At 44.2% G+C, this 27,455-nt stretch overlaps 1 protein-coding gene across 8 annotated transcripts in view; it reads right to left on the bottom strand.

Moving 5' to 3' along the window:
* Nucleotides 1-1,607: 1,607 nt before the first annotated feature.
* STN1 (STN1 subunit of CST complex) overlaps nt 1,608-27,455 on the bottom strand; it is a 73,993-nt gene continuing 48,145 nt past the window's right edge. For 6 of the 8 annotated variants that reach the window (XM_050958185.1, XM_050958181.1, XM_050958187.1 and 3 more), the window contains 4 exons: nt 25,679-25,847; nt 12,023-12,145; nt 10,585-10,657; nt 1,608-3,223 (listed from right to left, as the gene is read on the bottom strand). In XM_050958185.1, the coding sequence (XP_050814142.1) occupies nt 3,066-3,223; nt 10,585-10,657; nt 12,023-12,145; nt 25,679-25,847 (523 nt within the window). In that variant the 3' untranslated portion in view covers nt 1,608-3,065. Of the gene's footprint in view, nt 3,224-5,785; nt 6,625-10,584; nt 10,658-12,022; nt 12,146-25,678; nt 25,848-27,455 lie in introns of those variants that run through there. The other 2 variants (XM_050958188.1, XM_050958189.1) reach the window with 2 other exon arrangements.

Raw genomic sequence — 27,455 nt, 5'->3', positions numbered from 1 at the left:
AGAGACATGAATACAACTGTGTTCAGACTAGTGCACGATATTCAAGAAACAAGCAGCTGGAGTTTCAGGTGAACTTCAGGTATAGTCCTAAGAAGTCCTGCAGAAATCAAGGCTGCAGATAACAAAGGGCAGGGATGGCTACTGCAAGATGTGCATCAGATGCAGGGAGTGAGTACGCGGCTTCCCCACGCTGCTTCAAACAGACTACACAAGTTGGACTAGATCAAAACTTACCCTGCTCCTGGGGTTTGATTTTATTTTAAAGAGACTAATACTGAAACACCAGATCCCAGCCCAATCTTTCCCCGAAAGGTTCAGCTGCTTGCAGAATTCCTCCCCAATGGCTGCTCAGCCCACACCCTCAGTTCTCTCTCCCCAGATAACCAATCCCACTTCCCTTTTACCCAGGAAGTACAGCCCAACACATTTTTCAGCAAGTCAGCAGTACTCATTTAATCCTTTACCAGCAGAATTAACATCTGCTAACGGAGTGGGATGGTTTTAAAAACAAAAACAAAAACAAACCTGCCAGCTTAGGTCTCTAAGGCAGAGGTGGCCAGTTACCAGCATTTGTGATGCCTAATACTTGTCCACTAAAAAGAGTAATCTACGGATCCCCATTCACACTCTTCCCAAAAACTACCCCCATTTCCTCTGCAAACTCATTTCACGTAGGCCAGGGGTTCTCAAACTGTGGGTCAGAACATGCGGGGGTTATGAGCTGTCAGCTTCCACCCCAAATCCCGCTTTGCCTCCAGCATTTATAATGGTGTTAAATATATAAAAAAAGTATTTTTAATCTATGGGGGGGGGGTCACACTCAGAGGTGTGTTATGTGAAAGGGGTCACCAGTACAAAAGTCTGAGAACCCCTGATGTAGCCTAGGTGAAATGACTATTAAATATTCAGTTACTGCTAAGGGGGATTCAGACTCTAAGCCAGGAACTGACATCCTTATGCCTTCTATTCTTCCAAGGGCAGCCTTTGTTTTCAGCTGTGATACTAATCAATTTGAAGGGGTTCTTTTTTAAAAAATAAATACAAAATGCCCCTCCTCCTTTGGGGCTTAGATCAGACAGATTTATTTTAGTGGAACAGCTGTAATCAAGCCCGATTTTTTTTCCTGCTTGATTGAATCATGACCTGGACTCCACTCCCTGCCTTCTTTTATTATAAGAATGTCTCCAGGACAGTTCTGATCCTTTTTTAACCCCCTATCCAGTCTCCTTTTGAATAAATACATCCTTTCTGCACCTGTCTGGACACATGCTGGGGTCTGGGGACAGGGTATATAATGTAGAACAAAAAAAACAAATAGTAATAATGAAAGGAATAGCAACAGCCAACTGGGAAATTGGCAGTCAAGATCCACAGTAGGCAGGGAAATAGATGAAGTAGTGAGTCAAACATAACTTTGGATTGGTTATCTGGGGAGAGAGAACTGAGGGTGTGGGCTCCACCCTCTAAAGCTGATTTTTCTATAGACATCTGAATGCAAATGCCACATGTTTCATCATGCCTTTCTGTTTGCCTGTATCCCACTTCAGTCACATTTCAGAACGAGGCGTATCATAATGTAACACCAAACCAAGACACACACACACCACTTGTTGGCTCTCCAAGTACAAATATATGGTTTATTTTTCTTTGCTATGCTGATCCTTACAGGGCTTTACTGCTAAATGTAGCTCTGGGGAGATTGCAATTTCAAGTGGGAGACAGAGGAAAGACGCAAGCAGCCCTTTTTACTCATTCCAAGTTAAAGACATAGTGCTCCATTAACGGAACAGATTAGTTAGAGCAAGCCTCAAGGAACCAGTCCTGTAGGTTTAAACGCTGAGCAGCAATAGGCATTGATCTGGGCATACATATGAGTTTTAATTATTCTTGGTCAAATGTCTTACCCATTAGCTTAGTCAATGCTGGCTTTATTTCAATGTCATTCCACAAATGTCAGTCCCCATCCAAGCACAAAGAGGTGATACTGGCCTTCCTAACTGTGGCAAGGATGCAGAGCAAGTGAAAAGAGGGGAGATGGGAAGTCAGTGAATTGCACTAGTCTCGTGGTTTTGGCATGCTCTTTTCCATGAACTTTTGTTTCCTGGTTCAGTATTTGTCATGTCGAGAGCTATTTACAAAAACAATGAACTAATGGCTGATTTGTGAGAACAGGAGCTTAATTTGGGTCCAAATTAATCAACAAGAACTTGCATTAATATCTGGAAGGCTCCAAACACGCTTTACAAGCAATGGACTAGGTTGTTCCTTATGGGGAGGTAAGAGGAGGTAAGTATGCTCTTAGGAGACATATTACCCTTATGTCCCAGCTGGCTGCTGCTCCCCAAACCCCCCTCAGGTTGGACATGCACACTGGGGAAATGCGCATAAGATCATGCTGGCACTGATGAAATGATGGCTACATACAGTGCATGCAAGGTATCAGAAAGTGCCTTCCACTGGTCTTTACAACACACATTTTAAAAGGGAGACAGATCTACTAAGAGAACATGTATTAGAAAGCATATCACTCATATGGAGACAGGTCACAACACTACCCTCTTTAAGCCCAAATATGACTCCAGCTGAGACTACTACTACAACCAATGGTCTCGTTAGTAGCAACGTAGGGCTGGTAGAGCATATGCACATAGAGATCCACTTGGAAGTACTAAAGAGAAGCATATCAGGAAGAACCGTGATTGTATTCAGAATGTTCACTTCTTCAGGTAGCTTGCACCTAGCAGACTGTGATATTTGGATGCTGTGGAATCAGTCCTGTACAACAACTTACACTGTGTAATGATCCCTGTATATTTTAATTCCTGGAGTAGCAGAAATCAGCATGGGCTTTAAAGCAAAGCATGCGGTGTGTTATTTTTTCAAGGAATCAGAGTCAGATGGAACCAATAGCATTTCTGAGTCAACATTCCATTTTCCTTCTCCAATTTAGCTTTTCAGTGTCATCGTTGAGTCCTTTCTACTCCTTCTGGCAATGTGATTACTGGGTTAAATTTTATTCCGCTGCACCATGCACAAACAGATGTCCTGCATCTTATTTCTTCTTTTCAGAAAGCCATGTAGTATCCTTCCATGGTGCTGACAATATCACTGTTTCTCTCCAGCAGGTTCAGGACATGATGCATCACCATTTCACTTAGATAAGGACTGTAGCTCTGGCGAACACAACGCAAGATGTGAAGAAAATGGCAGCCCTTTTCAGCATCTGCAGACACAAAGGTAAAATGCAGCAAGGGTGGAAAAGACCAGGATAGGTTTCCAGTTGCCTCATATCAACTATCACAGATACAGATCAGCCACGTACACAAATGCTGTTAGACAAGAGGAGGGCACAGGGGTTAGAGCAGAGGTAATCGACTTTAGAAGGAAGGGGACCAGGGGACTGAGTTTGCAGTCCTGACATTGGCTAATGTTCCCATTAACTTCACTGAGAAGTGCCAGTGTTAGGGCTAAAAAATAATCATGAAAACATGTTATCGGTTAGACAAGACTGCCAGAGAAGGCAAGGAGCTCAAATACACGCGGGCACAGCCCGAACAATGGTAATGAATTTGGGACACCACTCTTCGAGTTGTAAATCTCCATCTACGGTCTCTCAAGCTATTCAGTCCCTCAGTCTGCAGCTCACTCAGAAGAGACCCAGTGGAAATTCTTGTCCACATTTGACTGGTCTGAGTTTTAAAGCTCTAACCCAGCCATTTAGATAAACTAATATACCCAGCCAGTAGTGAATGTTTACCCAATGCTGACACCATGTGGCCATGATGTTCCATTACACCTATTTTATACACCAGCAAAACAAATGAATAATTCTATATTTTACGTATCAGAGGGGTAGCCGTGTTAGTCTGGATCTGTAAAAGCAGCAAAGAATCCTGTGGCACCTTATAGACTAACAGACGTTTTGGAGCATGAGTTTTCGTGGGTGAATACCCACTTCGTCAGATGGATTCACCCACGAAAGCTCATGCTCCAAAACGTCTGTTAGTCTATAAGGTGCCACAGGATTCTTTGCTGCTCTATATTTTACAGACTCCTCAGGCAATTGCCTGAATAGAAGGTCACAGATTTTTGTAATCTTGGGTTTCAGTGACTTTCACATTCCATAAAGAGGAGTGAACTGAAAGGCTTTTTACCTACAAACTTACAAATTCTGGGCTTCTCTTACAACAGTTCATAGATTCCAAGACCAGAAAGAATCACTGATCATCTAGTCTGACCTCCTGTACAACACAGGCCATGGGACTTCCACAAAATAATTCATAGACTATAAAGACGCCTCTAACTCCTGAATAACATGACATTTACTGTGCTGCCTTACGGTGAAAGCCTTCCCCTGTATTCAGCCTGGGTAAAGCCAGAGTAAGTGGAATTTGCTCACCTGCTTCACATAATGCATGGAACAATGGCAGAAGAGCCCCGCTTCCCAAATGCAGAGCAGCAGAGTAACTGCTTATGGCCTACAGCAGTGTCTGTGGCTGCTGAATCCTACCCATGGGAGGGGGATTTGGCTGGAGGATCCATGAAGCAGGAGCTCTGCTAGCCACACCTGTAACACTTTCCCCACCCCATTTCATTATCTAGTGCTGCAGGATCACAATGCCTCCCAAAAACTGAACTGAAGCAAGGAAGAGTCCAGCAAATGCAACAGATTTCTCCCTCTTCCTAGGGACATCAGTGGAAATAAGCGTTAAAGGAGTCAAGTATCAGAGGAATAGCCGTGTTAGTCTGGATCTGTAAAAGCAGCAAAGAATCCTGTGGCACCTTATAGACTAACAGACGTTTTGGAGCATGAGCTTTGATGGGTGAATACCCACTTCGTCGGATGCATGTAGTGGAAATTTCCAGGGGCAGGTATATATATGCAAGCAAGCTAGAGATAACGAGGTTAGTTCAGTCAGGGAGGATGAGGCCCTGTTCTAGCAGTTGAGGTGTGAAAACCAAGGGAGGAGAAACTGGTTCTGTAGCTGGCAAGCCATTCAGTCTTTGTTTAATCCTGAGCTGATGGTGTCAAATTTGCAGATGAACTGAAGCTCAGCAGATTCTCTTTGAAGTCTGGTCCTGAAGTTTTTTTGCTGCAGGATGGCCACCTTAAGATCTGCTATAGTGTGGCCAGGGAGGTTGAAGTGCTCTCCTACAGGTTTTTGTATATTGCCATTCCTAATACCTGATTTGTGTCCATTTATCCTTTTCCGTAGAGACTGTCCAGTTTGGCCAATGTATATAGCAGAGAGGCATTGCTGGCATATGATGGCGTATATTACATTGGTGGACGTGCATCATACGCCAGCACTGCCCCTCTGCTATGTTCATTGGCCAAACTGGACAGTCTCTACGGAAAAGGATAAATGGACACAAATCAGGTATTAGGTCCTTGTATGTGCAGAAGCACTGAGCAGCCCAGAATCACTCCTGAACATTTGAGGGCAGATTCCCTCTCTAGTGGGAGATGCTGAAATGATCTTCATAAGGTTACCCTCTTCCTTCTCACTTCCATCCACACACTGATCTCAGCCAAGCTCTGAGATAGGTAGACAACAACAGTACTATCACTGGCAGAGATGAGCGAGGTATAGAGCTGGCAGTCATCTGTTCATCATCAACAATTGATACAGGGATGCCCCAGGTAGTTTCATGTAGATATTAGGCAGCATGGCTGATAAAATAGAGCCCTCCCTGGTCCTGATTTCAACCTAGGGACAGAGCAGATAAGACCAGGGAAGAAGCTGTCTTAGGATCCCTCTGTTTTGTTATGCTTTCTGGAGACAAATTCTAATGACAATTCTAGCTGCCTTTAGGCCATGCTGTCAGTCCCAAGCTGGCCTCTCAAAGGGTGTTTGTTGTGGACTTGGTCATTTTCAACTGCACTTGTTCCAGACCAGAACTATCTTTTAATTGTATTATAGAATAGTTTAACGGGAACCTCATTTAATCATATTCTAGGATTCATGTAATATAAGAGTTTATTCATTCAGGATGTTGGCTTATACTGTAGTAATCAACATCATATTTACAAACTGGTTGACTGACACAGTGTCTTAAAAGTTAGCAGATAACTGTAATTAGCTACCAAAGACTGGATAGACAAAGATTTCCTTTCTTGAAAGACGCTGTGGGAATTTTTTTCAACTAGTAAGAGTTGTTGAGTTAGTGCCTTTCAATTATCTCACCTCAAAGTAGGTTTCCACAGTTCAAAGTGGTTTGTTTGGTTACCCAAAACAACCAGAGGGCATATGAGAGCCAGCATAGTGCACAGTACCGCCTTTAAAGAAAACAACAACATTGACCACACAGTATTTTATCCATTTTTTGTGGCCACAGCTATTTCTGCTTTGATCTCCAAGAGAACGTCAGTCTTTCCAGTTGATTTCATGACAATTCTATATTTTCCGTGACCATATTACACAAACAATCCTACAGAAAGCCAACAGAGTGATAGAAAACAGACCTGAAAATTGTGTCCTTTGCAATACAAAATAATTTACCATGATTCTGAGTCAAAGAAAAAAATCAAATTAGCCACTGATCAGATTAAGCAGATGTCTTTGTTCCTTCTCAAATCCAGGAGACAAGCATCCTGCAGCTGTAATTTCATCAGATCTGAAACTAAGCAGAATCAAGCCTGCATCAGTATGCAGATGAGTGACCTGTCAGAGAAACTCCGGTTCTTCATGAAGCAGAGTTGGTATTTCACTAGTTGTCACTCCTTCCTTGGATGCAGGAGAGAAAGGATGACATTGTGGTTAAGGCACTGGAATGAGACTTAGGAGATCCTGGCTCTTCCACAGACTCTGTGATTCTGACCAAGTCATTTAATCTCTCTGTGCCTCGGCTCCCTGTCTGTTCAATGGGGCAGAATACCTCCTAGCCTCATGGGGTGCTGTGAGGTGTTCAGATAGTAGTGTAGTAATGGGGAGGGGAAGCAGGTGCTGTCTTCTGGATGAGATGAAAAATACAGTCCCTAATAATTTATGGAATATTTGAATGTGTCTTTCAGAATTATTAATGAATTCCAGTAGCACCCAAAGTCTCATATCAGGATTGGGGCTCCAGTACACTAGGTGCAGTACATACATACACCCCTCCCTCCCCACACGCACCCCCGGGAAGAGAGCTCTTGCCTTCAAAAGTTTACATTCAAATTCATGGCAAGACCGAAGCAGTGAGGGTAGGAGGTGGACAGTATAAGGTAGCTGGGCAGTGGAACTACAATACATGCACAGTGAGATAATGTTCCAACACATTTGAAAGTCTTTTTAAAATAAAAATATCAGCTATTTCAATTGTCCCTCTGTCTAGTCATCCTTAGCAGATTTCTTGTAGGCATCAGCAGAGATACGCTACTAGCAGCACTAATGTTGGCGTCCAGGTACATTTGGCAACTATATTCAAACATGCCAAGTTATCCCAGTTATTCTTCTCATTCCCTGCTGGAAAAGCTAGTTTAGTGCTGCTGGCACAGAACAGCTGACATGCGCTAGCTAGACAAGGCAGGGGTGAAAACAGCTCTGGGTAGCTTGAAAGCTTGTAGCTTCCACCAAACAGAAGTTGGTCCAATAAAAGATATTACCTGACCTAGCTTGTCTCTCTCATATGCTGGGACCAACCTGTCTACAACACTACAAACAGTGTTTGAGCAGTTTATACCATGCTGTTGTATAGTGTGTCCACAAGTGGCTGCATTTCAGCGATGAGCGAGTGATCCCCATGTGTCACATTCTGCCAAGGGTTTTGGAATGGGGATGGGGGGAAAGCACTATAGCAAATGTACATTTATAGTTACGACCGGTACCTCAAGCGAAACAAGTAATCGCGATGGCAATGACACACTGGATTTGGGAGAAAGGGGCAATTTTAAAGGCACATGGTCTGCTAAGAAATTAATTTATTAGGGTGAAATTGACCCCTATGCACAGGGACCACACATAGTCTGTCCATCACTTAAAGCCTATGGTCTACGGATGAAATCCTGGCTCCACTGTAGTCAAAAGGAGTTTTTCCATTGACTTTAGTGGAGTCCGGATTTCACCCTATGGCCTTAAATGAGGCGTGGGCCCGTGGCATAGGGATCAATTTCACCTAAAAATTTCCTAGTTAGAGAAGGCAGCTCAGTCCACACTATCCCTTTTCTGACACCTCCCATACTGACAGAGCTGTCAAATATGTCTATTTATTCAGCAGTGTAAAGCTACCAACCACTAGGGGCTGACCTAGCCCCATTTAACTCTATTTCTTCTGAAACCTAAATCCGCCCCGGATTCAGATCCAAAGATATGTCTACACTACGGGATGATTCCGATTTTACATAAACCGGTTTTGTAAAACAGATTGTATAAAATCGAGTGCATGCGGCCACACTAAGCACATTAGGTGGTGTGCGTCCATGTACCGAGGCTACCGTCGATTTCTGGAGCGTTGCACTGTGGGTAGCTATCCCATAGCTATCCCATAGTTCCCGCAGTCTCCCCCGCCCATTGGAATTCTGGATTGAGATTCCAGTGCATGATGGTGCAAAAACAGTGTCACGGGCGATTCTGGGTAAATGTCATCACTCATTCCTTCCTCCGTGAAAGCAACGGCAGACAATCATTTTGCGCCCATTTTCCCTGGATTGCCCTGGCAGCCGCCATAGCATGGCAACCATGGAGCCCGTTTTGCCTTTTGTCACTGTCACCGTATGTGTACTGGATGCTGCTGACAGAGGCGGTACTGCAGCGCTACACAGCAGCATTCATTTGCCTTTGCAAGATAGAAGAGATGGTTATCAGTCGTTCTGTACCGCCTGCTGCTGTCATGGGTGCTCCTGGCTGGCCTCACTGAGGTCGGCCAGGGGCGCAAAGACAAAAATGAGAATGACTCCCTGGGTCATTCCCTCTTTTATGTTGTATCTAAAAATAGAGTCAGTCCTGCCTAGAATATGGGGCAAGTGTACTAGAGAACCAGTGTACCGGAGAATCAGTGTACCAGAGAACATAGCCGCTCCGTGCCATATCCCGCAGAAATGATGAGCTGCATGTCATTCTAGGGGGTGCCCCTGCAACAACCCCACCCTTGCTTCCCTCCTCCCCCAACCTTCTGGGCTACCATTGCAGTGTCCCCCCCATTTATGTGATGAAGTAATAAAGAATCCAGGAACAAGAAACACTGACTTTTTAGCGAGATAAAATGAGGGGGAGGCAGCCTCCAGCTGCTATGATAGTCCAGGAAGGATATTAAACGGTGGCGGGGAGAGCAGCCCAGCATCCCGCTGCTATGATAGTCCAGGCAGTACAGAATCTTTTCTTTATACATGAAAGGGGAGGGGGGCTGATGGAGCTCAGTCCCCAGTTGCTATGATGAAGACGGTTACCAGCCGTTCTGTACCATCTGCCGGGAATGACCGGGAGTCATTCTTATTTTTACCCAGGCGCCCCCGGCCGACCTCACCTGAGGCCAGCCAGGAGCACTCACGGGATGATGACAAGGACGGCTACCAGTCCTTCTGCACTGTACCGTCTGCCACCGGGAAAGGGAGGGGAGAGGATGCTACTGTTCAGTGCCGCAGCACTGCGTCTACTAGCAGCACGCAGTAGACATACGGTGACATTGAAAAAAGTCAACAAACGATTTTTTTCCCTTTTCTTTCACGGGGGGAGGGGAGGCGTAAATTGACGAGATATACCCTGAACCACCCTGGTCAATGTGTTTGACCCTACAGACATTGGGAGCTCAGCCAAAAATGCAAATGCTTTTCGGAGACTGCGGGATAGCTGGAGTTCTCGGTACCCCCTCCCTCCCTCCATGAGCGTCCATTTGATTCTTTGGCTTTCTGTTACGCTTGTCACACAGCACTGTGCTGTGGACTCTGTATCATAGCCTGGAGATTTTTTTCAAATGCTTTGTCATTTCTTCTTCTGTAACGGAGCTCTGATAGAACAGATTTGTCTCCCCATACAGCGATCAGATCCAGTATCTCCCGTATAGTCCATGCTGGAGCTCTTTTTGGATTTGGGACTGCATCGCCACCCGTGCTCATCAGAGCTCCACGCTGGCCAAACAGGAAAGGAAATTCAAAAGTTCGCGGGGCTTTTCCTGTCTACCTGGCCAGTGCATCAGAGTTCAGATTGCTTTCCAGAGCGATCACAGTGGTGCACTGTGGGATACCGCCCGGAGGCCAATACCGTCGATTTGCAGCCATACTAACCCTAATCTGACATGGCAATACCGATTTCAGTGCTACTCCTCGTTGTGTGCACAGGTGCAAGATTAAATCAGTTTAACGCTGCTAAATTCAGTTTAAACGCGTAGTGTAGACCAGGCCTAAGTCTCCAGCATTCACAGTGGCTGCTCATTTCAGAATTAAGGTGCTTTCTCCCTGCTTAGCTTTGTCACCAGTTCCCATGCTCAAGACAACTCTAGGCCTGCCCTGCACCAGGTTTTTGGCTGCATAAAGAAGAGAGGGAGGATGAGACGGACTTAAGTTCAGGAACAAAGGCAAAGGGCTATTCTAACTGAGTGGCAGGAGGAGATACTGTTGTCTATGACGGTTCAGCACTGGCTCAGAGACCAGACCACACAACTACTTACGCCTGGGTTTTCGACAATCTGCTTTGACAACATGAAGGGTCATGTTGTGTAACTCCTTATCCTGGTCAGTTACCTAGAAGATGCAAGAGAAATTGCTGATTCACAGCAGTCTGTTCTGCAACATGTGAACTATGAAGGTACATGCTAGCCTAACTTTACCACGACTGCACCTTTGCATTTGTGTTATATACAAAAATAGTCAGGTCTAGCTTCAAGTTATTCTTTTTATAAACAATATTAATAGCAATTAGGTGAAAGACAGGACATAATCATTCCCAAAGGAGGGTGAGCAATGCAGCGTGTAAATGCACTAGTCTGCTATTTCTAGAGCATAGGGTTCCAATCCTACTTCAGTTAACAGGGGATATGAGTTGGATAGGTCCCATCCTTCGTTGGACATCACAAAGCCACCATGTAACTAGGCAGCCTAATGAAAGAGGACTGAGGTCTGGAATAGCATGGGATGCAGCAGGTTTGCACAAGCAAAGCTGGATTTTGTGGAAGGAACATGAGCGCTGGAATGTTGGTGGTACAGCAAGTTTAACGTGCATTGGCAGAGCTGCATGGGAGAGGCTCAGCACTGCAGCAACAGACAATATTGCAGGTCAGGACTGAGGTGCAGTTGCAGAGGTGAAAGGAATATGTATATGCTGTATGTGGTACAACTGCAAGTAGAAAACTTACATAGCAGCTGTCTCGGCTATTGTTGGCTTTAGCCCCTGCTCTTAGTCTCTCATTCTCATGAGCACTAGAGCTCAAAAAAATCCAGATTTCTTTGATTTTAAGGTAATGGCTTAAATCCTAACATAAGTCAGCTTTATGCAGCTTACTAGCCTCAATAGTTCCTCTAAGGAGAAAAATATGAGACTCAGCCTCTGCACCTCTGAAAGCCATAACATAAGGCACATACTGGTATAAAGAAGTCACCCAGAGGGACTTGGAAACCCAATGGAGAGGGAGTCAGGGTGCTACATCTAGGTAAGGAGAGAGCCACTCCTAGCAGAAACTAGGTTAGACCAAAGAAGGTGGTTCCCTTTGCATTTACTCGATAGATCTAGTGCCTGTGGACCATAAGGGTGCCGCTTTGCACCTCTCCTCTGGGAACATGCAGGATGGTCTCACTATGTGGTAACATCTGCTAAATGTCTGGGGTTGCAAGGGGTGTCCACTGCAGTTGCTGGTCACCAAGAGCCAGCAGCTGTCTAGCTCTCTCAAACATGCACACAAATAAACTGACAAGATACTGAAGAGGGGAAAAAGCAATGAAGAGAGCTGAAACTTCTGAACATGTTAACAGACCCGCCCCAGGGTCAACCTCACTCTGTTGAAAGGGCCTCTAGGACTTTGTGAATCAATTATATTGCAGAGCGCCTCCTGCCTGATGTGACATTCATGACCTCTGGTTACACATCTCCATAATTGCAATTCAGTTCCTTACATGATATACATCCTCGGGACTATTTGATTTCTGGAAAACCACTCCTTTTTCCTGCAGCACCTTTATTGCCTCCTTGAACGCACTGTGAATCAGTTTGGAGCTGGGTTCACTTTTTGAATCCATCTGGATGGGGAAAAGGGAACAAACAACATACACATAAGATGTGAAATCCTAGCCCTACTGAAGTCAATGGTGAAATTCCCTTTGATTTCAATAGAACCAGTATGTCAGCCAGAGTTTTTAGACAGATATCTTTCTCAGTAAAGCCAAGCCAGTTCCTCTAGCTCAAGAGTTCATAAGTTATATCTATTATATGCAACCTAAACAAATTCTCAGGCCAGAAGGGAATCACAGATGTGTCCCCCTGCATGACAGCAGAACCACCCAAGTCACCTATTGCCTTCTTAATTCTTTGCTGAAATTGCTGCCACATACAGCCTCCTCTTCCTTCCTTTGGAATACTGCAATCCCCAAAGCTGCTATGCTGCTTGCAGATTGGGAAACTGATTGACTGACTAACTTCCTTCCTCCATCTGCAGCCACACGCACACTTAGGTTCTGATCTGGACAGATCTCACAAGCTATGTAGGAAGGGTCGGGTGGGTTGATCAGTGCTTTGCATAGGTGACCTCCATCAAGAATCTGGGGGATGGAGACACTCTTCTCTCTGAGTCAGTCTTTGGCAATTGATCTTTGATTATCAGCAGGTAAGTATGCCCAGTGGTCTGTGATGGGATATTAGATGGGTTGGGATCTGAGTTACGACAGAGAATAGTGAGTCTTGCCCATGTGCTCAGGGTTTAACTGATAGCCATATTTGGGGTCGGGAAGGAATTTTCCTCCAGGGCAGATTGGCAGAGGCCCTGCAGGTTTTTTGCCTTCCTCTGCAGCATGGGGCACGGGTCACTTGCTGGAGGATTCTCTGCAGCTTGAGGTCTTCAAACTACAATTTGAGGACTTCAATAACTCAGATATAGGTTAGGGGTTTGTTACAGAAGTGGATGGGTGAGATTCTGTGGCCTGCATTGTGCAGAAGGTCAGACTAGATGGTCATAATGGTCCCTTCTGACCTTAAAGTCTATGAGTTTTCCAGAGAATGAAGGGAATGAGGGAGCAGTGGGGTGGGTGGGGAGACGGACTTGTGGAGGGAGAGAAAGGGAGTGATGGAAGGGATGGAGAAGAGGTTAAGCTGCTGATGTGCTGAGACCACTACCCATCAGACTGACCAATATTGTCTCATTGCTGTCTTGTGCTCCCCCATCTATCTGTTCTCTTGTCTTATACTTAGAATGCAAGCTTTTCTGAGGAGGAACCATCTTTCTGTTCTCTGTTTGTACCATGCCTAGCATATTGACCTAGGGTCCCAGGTGTTATAGTAAAATAAATAATAATAGTAATGAGTGGTATGCAATATTGCCAACCTCAAGCATTCAAAAAAATCACCAGTCAGGCCCCCCAAAATCATGAGATTTTATAAAGATAAAAAAATCTCTTATTTGCATTTTTTTAACCTTTAGGATGGCACTCAGGTCATTTTTCAAGATTTTCTCTACAACCACGGAGAAATTTTTACAAAAAAAAAAAAAAAAAAAAAAAAAAAAAAAAAAAAAGCCATGAAATTGCAAAAGCTAAGATTCCCATTCACATGACTCCAGGAGCTGGGTCTTTAAAAAAGCAAACAAGTATCGCAAGAGTTGACAACACAGATTTTGCAATAGGAGAGACGCAACATAACAGCCATACTGGGTCAGACCAATGGTCTATCTAGCCCAATATCAAGTCTTCGGACAGTGGTCATTGCCACATGCTTTAAAGGGAACTGAATGATCCATCCCATTGTCCACCTCCAGCTTCTGGCAGTCAGAGGGTATGGACACCCGGAGCATGGGGTTACATCCTTGACCATCGTGGCTAACAGTCACTGATGGACCTATCATCCATGAACTTATCTAATTCTTTTTTGAATGCTGATATAGTTTTGGACTTCACAACATATACTGACAAAGAGTTCGCCAGGTTAACTGTACATTGTGTGAGGAAGTACTTCTTTTTATTTGTTTTAAACCTTCTGCCTATAATTTCATTGGGGGGAGTCCTGGTTCTTGCATTATGTGACAAGGTAAATAACACTTCCTTATTCACCAGCAAAGGGTAAGAGATGCATACAAGGTGAAGAGAGCTGTGGGGAAGACAGGAGGTGTGTTAAGGGGAGTAATTTTGAGAGGGTTGGGAACAAAGGGCTGTACTGGGGAGAGAGAACATGGCAGCAAGAAGAACAAGAAACAGAAGTCAGGGGCTTGTGGAGTGAAGAGGAGACCTGGAACCGAGGGGTCTGTACTAAGAATGCAGACAGTGATGGGATTCACAGAGGAAGATGTGGGTAGTGAGTGAAGGGAATATAGTGAGAGTCAGGAAGAGCAGAGCAAGTAAGGGAGTATGGAGGGCTAAAAGAACAGAAGGACAGTAAGTGGAGTGGAAGGAAATGGAGGATACCAAGTAAGGAAGGGAAAGTAAACAGGGGTAGAAGAGAAGAAAGGGCTGCATAGGAAAAAAAGGGCAAGACCACTACTTACTCTTTTCTGGGAGCACTTTACTTTCCATCCTGCCAAACTTATCATTCCTATCCCTTCTCTCTTTCTGACAACGCCCTTTTATGCAAGCAGACTGTTTCAGTGACCCGTCTCTCACGCCCTTACTGGCTAGAAGCAAGGTGTTCACAATGTGGTCCCTTTTTTTGGGCGTAGAGAGAAACTTGCTTTTCTTTACAGTGACCCTTCTGGCCAACTGAGGAAACACAACAAGGACTTGTCTTCACTACCGGGGTAAGTCGACCTAAGTTACGCTACTCCAGCTACATGAATAACGTAGCTGGAGTCGACGTAGCTTAGGTCGACTTACCGCGGTGCTTTCACTGTGCTGTGTCGACAGAAGACACTCTCCAATCAACTTCCCTTACTCTTCTCAGAGAGGTGGAATACCAGGGTAAACTGGAGAGCGCTCTGCCATCAATTTTGAGGGTCTTCACTGCATCGATTGCAGCAGCATCGATCTCCCTGGTAGTGAAGACAAGCCCTTAGTGGCTTTTTTATCTGAGGTTTGGATGGATGGGTTTGAGACTGAAATAAGGGAGATTGGGCAATGATTAGATTTCTCACAGGAATGCACAGCCTCCCCACTCTTCCCCCACCCCTCTACAAAAGGGAAGAAATGTTGCCCTTCTAGATGCTGGAATAAACCTTCAACAACAGGAAAAACTGCTAGCAAAGTAATTGCCTCTTGCAAGGTGCTGATCAATTTTTAATGTGAAAGCAATGATCAGGGAATCAAAGAGAGAGACAAAAATCTCCAAAGGAGTGTGATAATTATTCAGTTTGGTGTAATGCTGAGATCCCATCAGAGGGAGATAATTAGGAACATGCTCTGTGTAAGCTGACACGTGGCTCGGCTTGGATGGATACTGAAAGAGAATTATTAAGGATATGTGCCAAAAGATTGACAGAATAGAACAAACAGAAATAGGCTTTGGAATGAAAGAAAAAAAGCAACAGTTCCCGCTTATTGAAGCCTCTTTGACACACGTTGAACAGGCCTACAACAACAAGTATTCCCTGGGACAGCCACCCTTCCAGGGGACTCAGTAGGCCCCCTGGACGGTAGAAGGGCATTGGCTCAGAAAATTACAGGGGAACTCAGGAACAGGAACGAATCCGCCACTTTTTTCTATAAAGTGTCCCAGAATGTGTCCCTTCCTCTTCACCCTTAGACTTGGTTCATAGTTTGGTAATTTTCTTCATTATTGCAAACTCCTCCCCTGTTCCTGACCTTCCAGTCCACCTCAGATACCTCTGCCAAAAGCTCCTTTTCATTTGCTTCCTTCAATCCTTTCTTTGGTCTTCCACAAAAAGGGACTTCACTCACTTTCAAAGTAATCCCTAAACCTCTCTTGCCTGTATCTGTGGCCTCACCTCCGCCAACCCACCACCCAGGTGTCTCTCCTATAGGCTCTCTCCTATTCCAGACTGTGCTTTGTTTCATGCCATTCAGACTGCTTGGAATAAGAGTCTCAATGCATGTCCAAACCCTTCAGCTCTTGTCCTCCAAAGACATCCCATGCCTATTCCACAAAACATTACAGCTACAGTGACCATATACCTTTTGGTATTGGGCTATATAGGATCCCATTTAGCCACTGGACTAAGCTCTTATAGGCAGGGATTGAGTTTTCTTTGGTATTGACTTCTTTGGGCTTTGGATCAGATTCTTAATCCTCACAGTTTTCACGTGAGCTAGGAAAGATTACTGGGCTACGTTGTCAATGTGACTAGATTTTGGGTTCCTCAGTTTTAGGTTGCTCAACTTGATAGATATTAAAAAAGAGGTCAGATTTCAGAAAAGTGCTAAGAACACAGGGATATGAAAATCAGGCCCCTTTAGGGTATGTCAAGTTGAGTGCCTAAAAATGGAGGCATCCAAAATTGCCAGTCACTTTTGTAAGTTTAGGCCACTATCTCTATTCTACACATGGGAAACAGAGGCAGAGTTTAAATAATGACTTCCCCAGGTCACACATGGAGCTTGTCGCAGAGCCAGCAACAGAATCCAAGTCTGTCAATTCTGTGCTTTAATCACATCCTCCCAGCCTCAAATTGCACCATAGGCTGGAATTTGTGTAGCCAGTTATTCTCATATTATGCCTTTCAAAAAACCTATCCAAGCAATAACAGGTCAAGGTGTGCAGTGATGCACAAATTATCCTCTGCTCGAGAGGAGTGAAGACACAGCACACCTGGGGGTAATAAAGTATCCTGATATAATGGCACATGGTATTGTTTGTGTCAAGTTCTGTTTGCTTTTCACACAGTGCTTGAGGCTGGGCTTAGAGCTGGTGACAAGTTCAGGAAGAGAAACTTGGCTTGTCAGGCTAATGTCATCTTGTTGTTATATCTGCACTACTGTCTCAACAGGGGGACATAAATCTATGCCAGGAAGCTGATAGACAAGCACATTAGTATCAAGTGTATGCATGAAGCAGGACACAAAAGAAATCCAGGCCTGGAGTAAATATAAACAGCATTTTAAATTCCTTGTTCTAAGTATTGTTCCTGTTGACCTTGAGGTTATAATCAAACCAAGGGAGGTATAAACAGACGGGTCTTGGAAAGCACAATTCCAAAAGAGCTGTCCAAACTAGTGACATATTACCAAGTGGATGGTGTTATTAAAATAGCACACTGTACAGCTTCATAATGGAGGAAGTGCAAAGAAAACTGCTTCACTCAGGAAACTAAACCACAGAGTATGATACAACTGCAGCCATTTGGTTGCGAGCCACACCAAGGAGCTATTTATTCTAGTTCAGGAACTGGATGGATAAAGTTTATATATAATTTTCATTCAAAGAAGAACCAAATTCTTGTTCATCTGTCAAACACAGTAGCGCTCTTAGCTGGACTTGGGGTCTTCGTAGACATGCTAAATACTGGGTGACAGCTGTCTATACTTCCTGCTTGTAATCCTCACTATAGTATTTATCTTGTTGAGGAAAAAAGTGAGTTTCAAAAATAGACAACTGATGGGGGAAGCGATATAACTCAAACAGAAGGGGCACCACTTATGTGGGGGGAAAGTCCCCAAGTTTTTTAAAACAATGTTGTTAACAAGAGCAAATATGAATATCAGTTTATTAAATAAACAGATTTTTAAACCTAACCCCTTTCAGTCTTTAAAATTCTAAACATTTTTGCGAGCTGTGCTAGAGAATAAGAATCACCAAAAGAAACAATTATATATCAAAGTCTAACTGATTACTACAGTGTCTAGGTTAAGTGCAGGAAGTAAACAAATATCATTTATCAGGGTGTGCTTGGTAGATTTACATTTTGGGCATCTTTGTATAACCGTTTAACTCCATATTCCTATCCCTTCCGTAACCATTTGCACTGGTGCCAAGTTGATGCAATACATTACAAAAAATATTAAAAGTCACTTCTATAGTGGTTTTATAGCCATTTGGCACTAGTGCAAATGGTTGCTAGGGCAATGGAGAGTCAGGCCCATTGGACTTTTTTGTTGAGGACCACTCAGCCCTTTGCAGGTTACAAGAAATGGACACTGTCCAATGACTGAGTACATGGGCAATCTAATGCTCTTACAAATGGGCATTAGCAGGAGCAGGTCTGAAGATGTGTATATCACAGAACAATTGCAGGTTTTCCTTTTTACAAACAAACTTTGTAAGGTGGATTAATGGTGAAAGGCATCTGGGAGAAATGCTGTTTTTCAGGAGGAATGACTGGGTATCTGACTCCCCGCGATGTATAAAAGCCACTTGCACCGAGAGCTGCAGCAACAGGGATTTATATTATGGTAGCACTCAGTGCAACTCCTTCTCTCCTCCCCCATCAGGACTCCACTGTGATGGGTACGGTAAAACACACCTTTCCATACTCTGAATGGCTTTTGTAAACCATTTATCCTGTTCCTTCTACAAATGCTGTGACTTCAGTGTTGGAACTTTTCATCCTTAGTCAAAATGGATCATTCCTTTCTATAATCCAGATGGTTATAGACTTTTAGTTTGAATTATTTTTAGCTGGTCTGGAAAAAGTTTATGCCCAATCCTGTGTTGGATGTTCTTGTACTGATTTCTCTAGCACAGACTGTCAGGCATCCTGTTAATATTCATTCTTCTTTGCTTTGTTAAAAATACTACCACAACAAAAGCTCCTTTAATAGAAGAGGAAAAAGAAAATAAATGGTCTCCAGGAAGCAATCACTAGGAAGCAGTTTACAAAACTGTGGGGGGTAGTTTTCATTATTATTTGAATTCAATGAAGAAGTTTTTTTCAGATTTAAATGTCCCTCTACAGTGCTGCAAATCTAAAGCCAGAGTACTATGCTACCACACCAGAACCAGAAAGTGAAACTGATCAATGCAGTTTTCCCTGTCTAGGGACAGTGAAATGCAAAAGTGAATCAACTTTACTAATAATCAGGTTTAATACTCTCAGCTGTTATTAGTAATACAGCTAAGGATTTAATTATATATGTACATGGGCCAGAGCCTCAATTCATGTAAATTAGTATAGCTCCATTAACTTCAACGGAGAAACAGCAATTTATACCAGTTGAGAATCTGGCCTGTGATTTTTATCACAATATAACATTTTCAGCATGTTACACACGCATTTTACCATTTAGCCAGCATAAGAATGAGAACCAGAGACCATACTAGCATATTATTGGAAAGTGTCCCATTTCTCAGTTTCTTTATGTACAGCTGATTCCAATTAGATCTAGGCTTCTGATCTCCGCTCCATCCCACAACCCTGGCCTTGCGCAACTGGAGATGTCCAACAAGGAGAACTTGTAATAGGAAGCAGATGTCCACTCACTCCTTTGTAAGTTTAAGTTTATTTTAATATATTGGGCTTCAATCCTCTTCTTCATCAAGTTCAGCACTACCCAGACATGCAGAGCCATAACAAGGAATTTTTGCGCCGGAGGCAAGAGCCGGCTCCAAGCTCTTTGGTGGCAATTCGGCGGTGGGTCCCTGAGTCCCTGTCGGAGGGAAGGACCCGCTGCCCTCCGACAGGGACACAGGGACCCACTGCCGCCTCCCTCCGACAGGGACTCAGGGACCCGCTGCCAAGCTGCCGCCAAAGCGCCGCCGACCACAGTAGAGCTGTGCCCCTCCGCTTTGCGCGCCTAAGGCAAGTGCCTCACTCGCCTCGCCCTTGTTATGGCACTGCAGGCATGTCCCACAGCTATTACACATATGGGGACAATATACCTTCAAGTCAGTGGCACTGCTATGGGTACCCACGTGGCCCCGCAGTATGCCAACATTTTTATGGCTGACTTAGAACGATGCTTCCTCAGCTCTCCTCCCCTAACACCCCTACTCTACTTGCGATACATTAAGGACATCTTCATCATCTGGACCCATGGAAAAGAAATCCTTGAGGAATTCCATCGTGATTTCAACAATTTCCATCTCACAATCAACCTCAGCCTGGACCAGTCCACACAAGAGATCCACTTCCTGGACACTACAGTGCTAATAAGCGATGGTCACATAAACACCACCCTATACCGGAAACCTACTGACAGCAATACTTATCTACATGCCTCCAGCTTTCATCCAGACCACACCACATGATCCATTGTCTACAGCCAAGCTCTAAGATATAACTGCATTTGCTCCAACCCCTCAGACAGAGACAAACACCTACAAGATCTCTATCAAGCATTCATAAAACTACAATACAATACCCACCTGCTGAAGAGAAGAAACAGACTGACAGAGCCAGAAGACTATCCAGAAGTCACCTACTACAGGACAGGCCCAACAAAGAAAGTAACAGAATGCCACAAGCCATCACCTTCAGCCCTCAACTAAAACCTCTCCGGCACATCATCAAGAATCTACAATCTATCCTGAAGGACACTCCCTCACTCTCACAGGGCGACGAAGGAGTGACAAGATTATGGCAATCAACAGATGGCTCAGGCATTGGTGTTATAAGGAGGACTTTGGGATGTACGGTCATTGGGAAGCGTTTACGGATAGACAACTGTTCGCTCAGGATGGACTTCATCTAAGTAAGGAGGGAAATAGAATTCTAGGATGGAGGCTCGCCGACCTCATCAAGAGAGCTTTAAACTAGGAAGTTGGGGGAGAGGGTTGGGAGATGTTCAGGAGATCTCCACGCCGGAATATAACCTGGAGAGGGAAGTAAACAAAGTGAGAGGGGATACCCTTGCGGACCAAAGAATTGATCCAAGGAGGAACAGTGGAGTAGAAACCAGAGTAACGGGTGATGCTGGTGGTAGAAGGTCTGTGCACGACGGGGGAAAGAATGTCACTGACGCCAAACGCCAAAAATTAAAATGTCTGTACACTAATGCGAGGAGTCTAGGTAACAAGATGGAGGAACTGGAGCTACTGGTGCAGGAAGTGAAACCGGATATTATAGGGATAACAGAAACCTGGTGGAATAGTACTCATGACTGGAGTACAGGTATTGAAGGCTATGTGCTGTTTAGAAAAGACAGGAAGAAAGGCAAAGGTGGTGGAGTAGCCTTGTACATCAATGATGAGATTAACTGTAATGAAATAAGAAGCGATGGAATGTATAAGACAGAGTCTGTCTGGGCAAAAATCACACTGGGTAAAAAAGCAACTAGAGCTTCCCCTGAGATAGTGCTTGGGGTGTGCTATAGACCACCGGGATCTGATTTGGATATGGATAGAGACCTCTTTAATGTCTTTAATGAAGTAAACACAAAGGGGAAATGTGTGATTATGGGAGACTTCAACTTCCCGGATATAGACTGGAGGATGAGTGCTTGCAAGAATAATAGTGGTCAGATTTTTCTGGATGTGATAGCGGATGGATTTCTTCATCAAGTAGTTGAAGTACCTACGAGAGGGGATGCCATTTTAGATTTGGTTTTGGTGAGCAGTGAGGACCTCGTACAAGAAATGGTGGTAGGGGACAACCTTGGTTCGAGTGATCATGAGCTGATTCAGTTCAAACTAGATGGAAGGATAAACAAATGTAGATCTGGGATTAGGGTTTTCGACTTCTCGAGGGCTAATTTTAAAGAGTTAAGGGAATTAGTTAGGGAAGTGGATTGGACGGAGGAACTTGTGGATTTAAATGCGGAGGAGGCCTGGAATTACTTTAAGTCGCAGCTGCGGAAATTGTCGGAAGCCTGCATCCCAAGAAAGGGGGAAAAAAACCATGGGCAGGAGTTGTAGGCCAAGCTGGATGAGCAAGCAACTCAGAGAGGGGATTAGGAAAAAGCAGAAAGTTTACAGGGAGTGGAAGAAAGGCGGGACTAGCAAGGGAAGCTACCTTGGTGAGGTCAGAACATGTAGGGATAAAGTGAGGAAGGCTAAAAGCCGCATTGAACTGGACCTTGCAAAGGGAATCAAAACCAATAGTAAAAGGTTCTACAGCCACATAAATAAGAAGAAAACAAAGAAAGAAGAAGTGGGGCCACTATACACTGAGGATGGAATGGAGGTTAAGGATAACCTAGGCATGGCCCAATATCTAAATAAGTATTTTGCCTCAGTTTTTAATAAGACTAGTGAGGAGTTTAGCGATGATGGAGGGATGATAAACGGGAACGTGGATATGGAGGTGGATATTACCGCAACTGAGGTAGAGGCCAAACTTGAACAGCTTAATGGGACAAAATCAGAGGGCCCGGACAATCTCCCTCCGAGGATATTAAAGGAACTGGCGCATGAAATTGCGAGCCCGTTAGCAAGAATTTTTAAGCACTCGATAAACTCGGGGGTTGTGCCGTACGACTGGAGGATTGCTAACGTAGTTCCTATTTTTAAGAAAGGGAAAAAAAGTGATCCGGGTAATTATAGGCCTGTTAGCTTGACGTCTGTAGTATGCAAGGTCTTGGAAAAAATTTTAAGGGAGAAAGTAGTTAAGGACATAGAGGTCAATGGTAATTGGGACGAATTGCAACATGGATTTACTAAAGGTAGATCGTGCCAAACCAATCTGATCTCCTTCTTTGAGAAGGTGACGGATTACTTAGATAAAGGAAATGCAGTAGATCTAATTTACCTCGATTTCAGTAAGGCGTTTGACACAGTTCCACATGGGGAACTGTTAGTTAAATTGGAAAAGATGGGGATGAATATGAAAGTTGTAAGGTGGATAAGGAACTGGTTAAAGGGGAGACTCCAGCGGGTCGTATTGAAGGGTGAACTGTCAGGCTGGAAGGAGGTCACTGGTGGAGTCCCTCAAGGATCGGTTTTCGGACCGATCTTATTTAACCTTTTTATTACTGACTTTGGCACAAAGAGCGGGAATGTGCTAATAAAGTTTGCGGATGACACAAAGCTGGGGGGTATTGCTAACACGGAGAAGGACAGGGATACTATTCAGGAAGATCTGGACCACCTTGTAAACTGGAGTAATAGTAATAGGATGAAATACAATAGTGAAAAGTGCAAGGTCATGCACTTAGGGATTAATAATAAGAATTTTAGATATATGTTGGGGACGCATCAGTTGGAAGCGACAGAGGAGGAGAAGGACCTTGGGGTATTGGTTGATAACAGGATGACTATGAGCCGTCAATGTGATACGGCTGTTAAAAAAGCAAATGCGATTTTAGGATGCATCAGGCGAGGTATTTCCAGCAAGGATAAGGAGGTGTTAGTACCGTTATATAAGGCGCTGGTGAGACCCCATCTGGAATATTGTGTGCAGTTCTGGTGTCCCATGTTCAAGAAGGATGAATTCAAACTGGAACAGGTCCAGAGACGGGCTACTAGGATGATCCAAGGAATGGAAAACCTGCCTTATGAAAGGAGACTCAAAGAGCTTGGCTTGTTTAGCCTGGCCAAAAGGCGGCTGCGGGGGGATATGCTTGCCCTATATAAATGTATCAGGGGGGTTAACATTAGGGAAGGAGAGGAATTATTTAAGTTTAGTACTAATGTAGGCACGAGGACGAATGGGTACAAACTGGATATTAGGAAGTTTAGACTTGAAATTAGACGAAGGTTTCTAACCATTAGGGGAGTGAACTTCTGGAACAGCCTTCTGAGGGACGTAGTGGGGGCAAAAGACTTATCTGGCTTTAAGACTAAGCTTGATAAGTATATGGAGGGGATGTTATGATAGGATAGTTTAATTTGGGCAATTGATCTTGGATTATCACCAGATAAGTCTGCTCAATGCTCTGCAGGGAGATGTTGGATGGGATGGGAACTGAGTTACTGCAGAGAATTCCTTCTTGGGTGCTGGCTGGTGAGTCTTGCTCAGGGTTTAGCTGATCGCCATATTTGGGGTCGGGAAGGAATTTTCCTCCAGGGTGGATTGGCAGGGGCCCTGGAGGTTTTTCGCCTTCCCCTGCAGCGGGGGACATGGGTCGCTTGCTGGTGGATTCTCCGCAGCTTGAGGTCTTCAAACCAATTTTGAGGATTTCAATAACTCAGTCCTGGGTTAGGGGTTGTTATAAAAGTGGATGGGTAGGGTTCTGTGGCCTGCCTTGTGCAGGAGGTCAGACTAGATGATCATATTGGTCCCTTCTGACCTATGAGTCTATGCTCTATGCTCACGGATCTTGGGAGACAGGCCAGTCCTCGCTTACAGACAGCCCCCAAACCTGAAGTAAATACTCACTAGCAACCACACACCACATAATAAAAACACTAACCCAGGAACCTATCCTTGCAACAAAGCCCGATGCCAGTTCTGTCCACATATCTATTCAGGGGACACTATCATTGGACCTAATCACATCAGCCACACTATCAGAGGCTCGTTTACCTGCACATCTATCAATGTGGTATATGCCATCATGTGCCAGCAATGCCCCTCTGCCATGTACACTGGCCAAACCAGACAGTCTCTATGCAAAAGAATAAATGGACACAAATCAGACGTCAAAAATTATAACATTCAAAAACCAGTTGGAGAACACTTCAGCCTCTCTGGTCACTCAGTTATAGACTTAAAAGTCACAATTATTCAACCAAAAAAAAAACTTCAAAAACAGACTCCAACAAGAGAATGCTGAATTGGAATTAATTTGAAAATTGGACACCATTAAATTAGGCTTGAATAAAGACTGGGAGTGGATGAGTCATTATACAAACTAAAAACTATTTCCCCATGTTAATTCCCCCCCTACTGTTACTTACACCTTCTTGTCAATTGTTTGAAATGGGCCATCCTGATTATCACAACAAAAGTTTTTTTTCCTCCTGCTGATAATAGCCCACCTTATTAATCCATTAGAGTTGGTATGGCAGCACTCATTTTTTCATGTTATCTCTGTGTGTGTGTGCGGGGGGAGGTGGCCTGGTGTATCTTCTTACTGTATTTTCCACTGCATGCATCTGACGAAGTGGGCTTTAGCCCACGAAAGCTTATGCTCAAATAAATGTGTTAGTCTCTAAGGTGCCACAAGTACTCCTTGTTCTTTTTGCTGATACAAACTAACACTGCTACCACTCTGAAACCAGTGCCTTCAAGAGATCTCATACACGGTTATTTCCAGTGTATATCTAGCTTTCATAGATCTATGAAAGTTTGAGTTTGAACAGAGCCTTTATTAGATTATGTAGTACACCCCTGCAGCTAGCATAATATTGTTCCCTACAATCAAGTCTGGCTTTATGACCCACGGGGCCTGACTGGAATACTCGGCAGCAGTCCAGGGCTTTGGCGGCACTTCGTAAGCATTTCGGCAGCGGGGGGTCCGCTCCGGGTCTTCCGCGGAACCGAAGGACCCCAGCCGTGCCACCGAAGACCCCCGGAGCAGACCCCCGCTGCCGAAATGCCACCAAAGACCCCTGGAACGGGGCCCCGTTAGGCACGGGGCCCTCTTTGGCATGGGGCCCAATTCCAGGGAATTGGTGTAAAGCTGGCCCTCCCTACAATAGAGTTTTCCGGCTCTGCTCTCCAGCCCCATTTTAAATGTCTCAAGTTACAGGGCTTCCCAGGTACTGTCAATAATTCATGCCTATAGCTAAAGGTCAGGAAATGGCACCTAAATGTGCAGAAATGGTTGAAAATCCAAGACATTTCCACTTGCACAAATCTGATAGCAAGCATGAGGCACTATTTTCCTACTCAACACTCAAAAGCCAGCAATTACTGCACTTACCTGCTTCGAGTCAGTCCTGGACACAGGCTGACTGGCCAATGACACCAAATCATCAACTGTTTCCAGCTCCTGTTGGTAAAAGGTCTGAATTCTGTTGTCCAATAAGAAGTCTTTCACTTTCTCGCCCAGCAAGTCAATTGAGCTTCTAAGGTTCAGACCACCTGGGGCACTATAGGGATACAAAGCTTTTGTCACAAAACAAAAAGTACATAGCCAAGTTTTTAAAAAATAGGCACCAGTTCAGCTCAGAGGGTGGGATTTTCAAATGTGCCTAAGCAGAAGTCAATAGGACTTACGTACTGCGTTAAGTGCTCTTGAAAAATCTCATCTCTACATCCTTATTTAGGCACCAAAATAAACACCCTGATTTTCATGTGTGCCAAGTATTTGTCAGCTCCCATAAAAGACAGGCGATATAATAATGTTGCGATTTTAAGGTCTGATCTCTCATGATCTATGGTGTCAAGAAACAAAGATCTCAGACCATTGGAAAGGGGGATTCATAGCTTTCTGATGGAATAAAGCTTCTGATCCTAGTCAATGGAAGCTGCTGGGTGCTCAGCACTTTTGAGGTCCAGCTACTTGTTTAGGCGCTCACTGTTGAAAATCTTGACCATTTATATATATGCTCACACAGAGTAGGAAAACCTATTTGACAAATTGTATTCATTTTGCAACTTCCTTCTGCATGCTAACCCATATTTTCCTCACAAGTACTACCAACATCTTAAACCTGGGGGAAGAATTACACGTTGTCATTTTCCCACCTAACTCTGCTAGAAAAACATTATTTTCTCTCTCTCCATGCCCAATCCCCAAAACCAAAATGAGGAATTTCTACCCCAAAAGTTATGCAGATCTGAGGCACAGGATGACATGCATTCCTGGACCCGTGACAGGTCTAAGTATCTGCTCTCTTTCAACCCTCAGGGCTAGAAACAGGAGCTTTTCACCAGTTGAGAGAGCTAGGAATCCTCCTTTCTAAAAGCATCACATTTTTGTTGCTGGATAGATGTAGGCTGATCACAAAATATTCATAGAGTTCAAGACCAGAAGGATCATCAAATCATCTTGTCTGACTTCCTGTATATCACAGGCCATTAAGTTTCACCTACTTAGCCCTGTATGGATTCCAGTAACTTGCATCTAGCTAAAGATTATCTTCCAGAAGGGCACCTAGTCTTGACTTGAAGACTTCAAGAGAGATGGAGAATCCATCACGCTCTTTCGTAGTTTGTTTTAATGGTGAATCACCCTCACAGTTAAAAAAAACACAAACACACACACACACACACACACCATCACAGGTAAAATACCTCCCTATTCCTATCCTTGGATGTATAGACTGAGGAATAGTGATTAGCTTTTTTGACCCAGCATTGCACTGGGAGCACCCCCTCTCCCCCAGGTGTACATGCACCTCTGCCAATAGAAGAGAGCTTGTGTTGTTGTTCAGCTATGCTGGCAGAAGAAATCCTGTCGGCTTACGCTGCGTCTCCAACCATGGGTCTCTGCCAGCATAGCTATGCCAGCAAACATCTGTAGTACAGATGAGTCCTGGGTGTGAGTGACACATACACACGCCTCCCCTCTTTCACAATTTCTAAAGAGCTGTAAGTAGTAAATCCATTTATTCATCTCTGAATATCAGTGACATTATAACAGAACTCTTGAAAACCTTCACAATCCATCACTAACTGCAAGCACTCAGCAGCTGAATTTTCAGTGACCTGCCACACACCATCCATCCATCTCCTCGATGCTCATCCCCTACAAC

Source organism: Gopherus flavomarginatus, chromosome 6 (assembly GCF_025201925.1).
Source record: "Gopherus flavomarginatus isolate rGopFla2 chromosome 6, rGopFla2.mat.asm, whole genome shotgun sequence".
Classification (NCBI taxonomy): Eukaryota; Metazoa; Chordata; order Testudines; family Testudinidae; genus Gopherus; species Gopherus flavomarginatus.
Note: the sequence above shows the minus strand (reverse complement) of the source record. Positions and strands in the feature narration are given on the sequence as shown.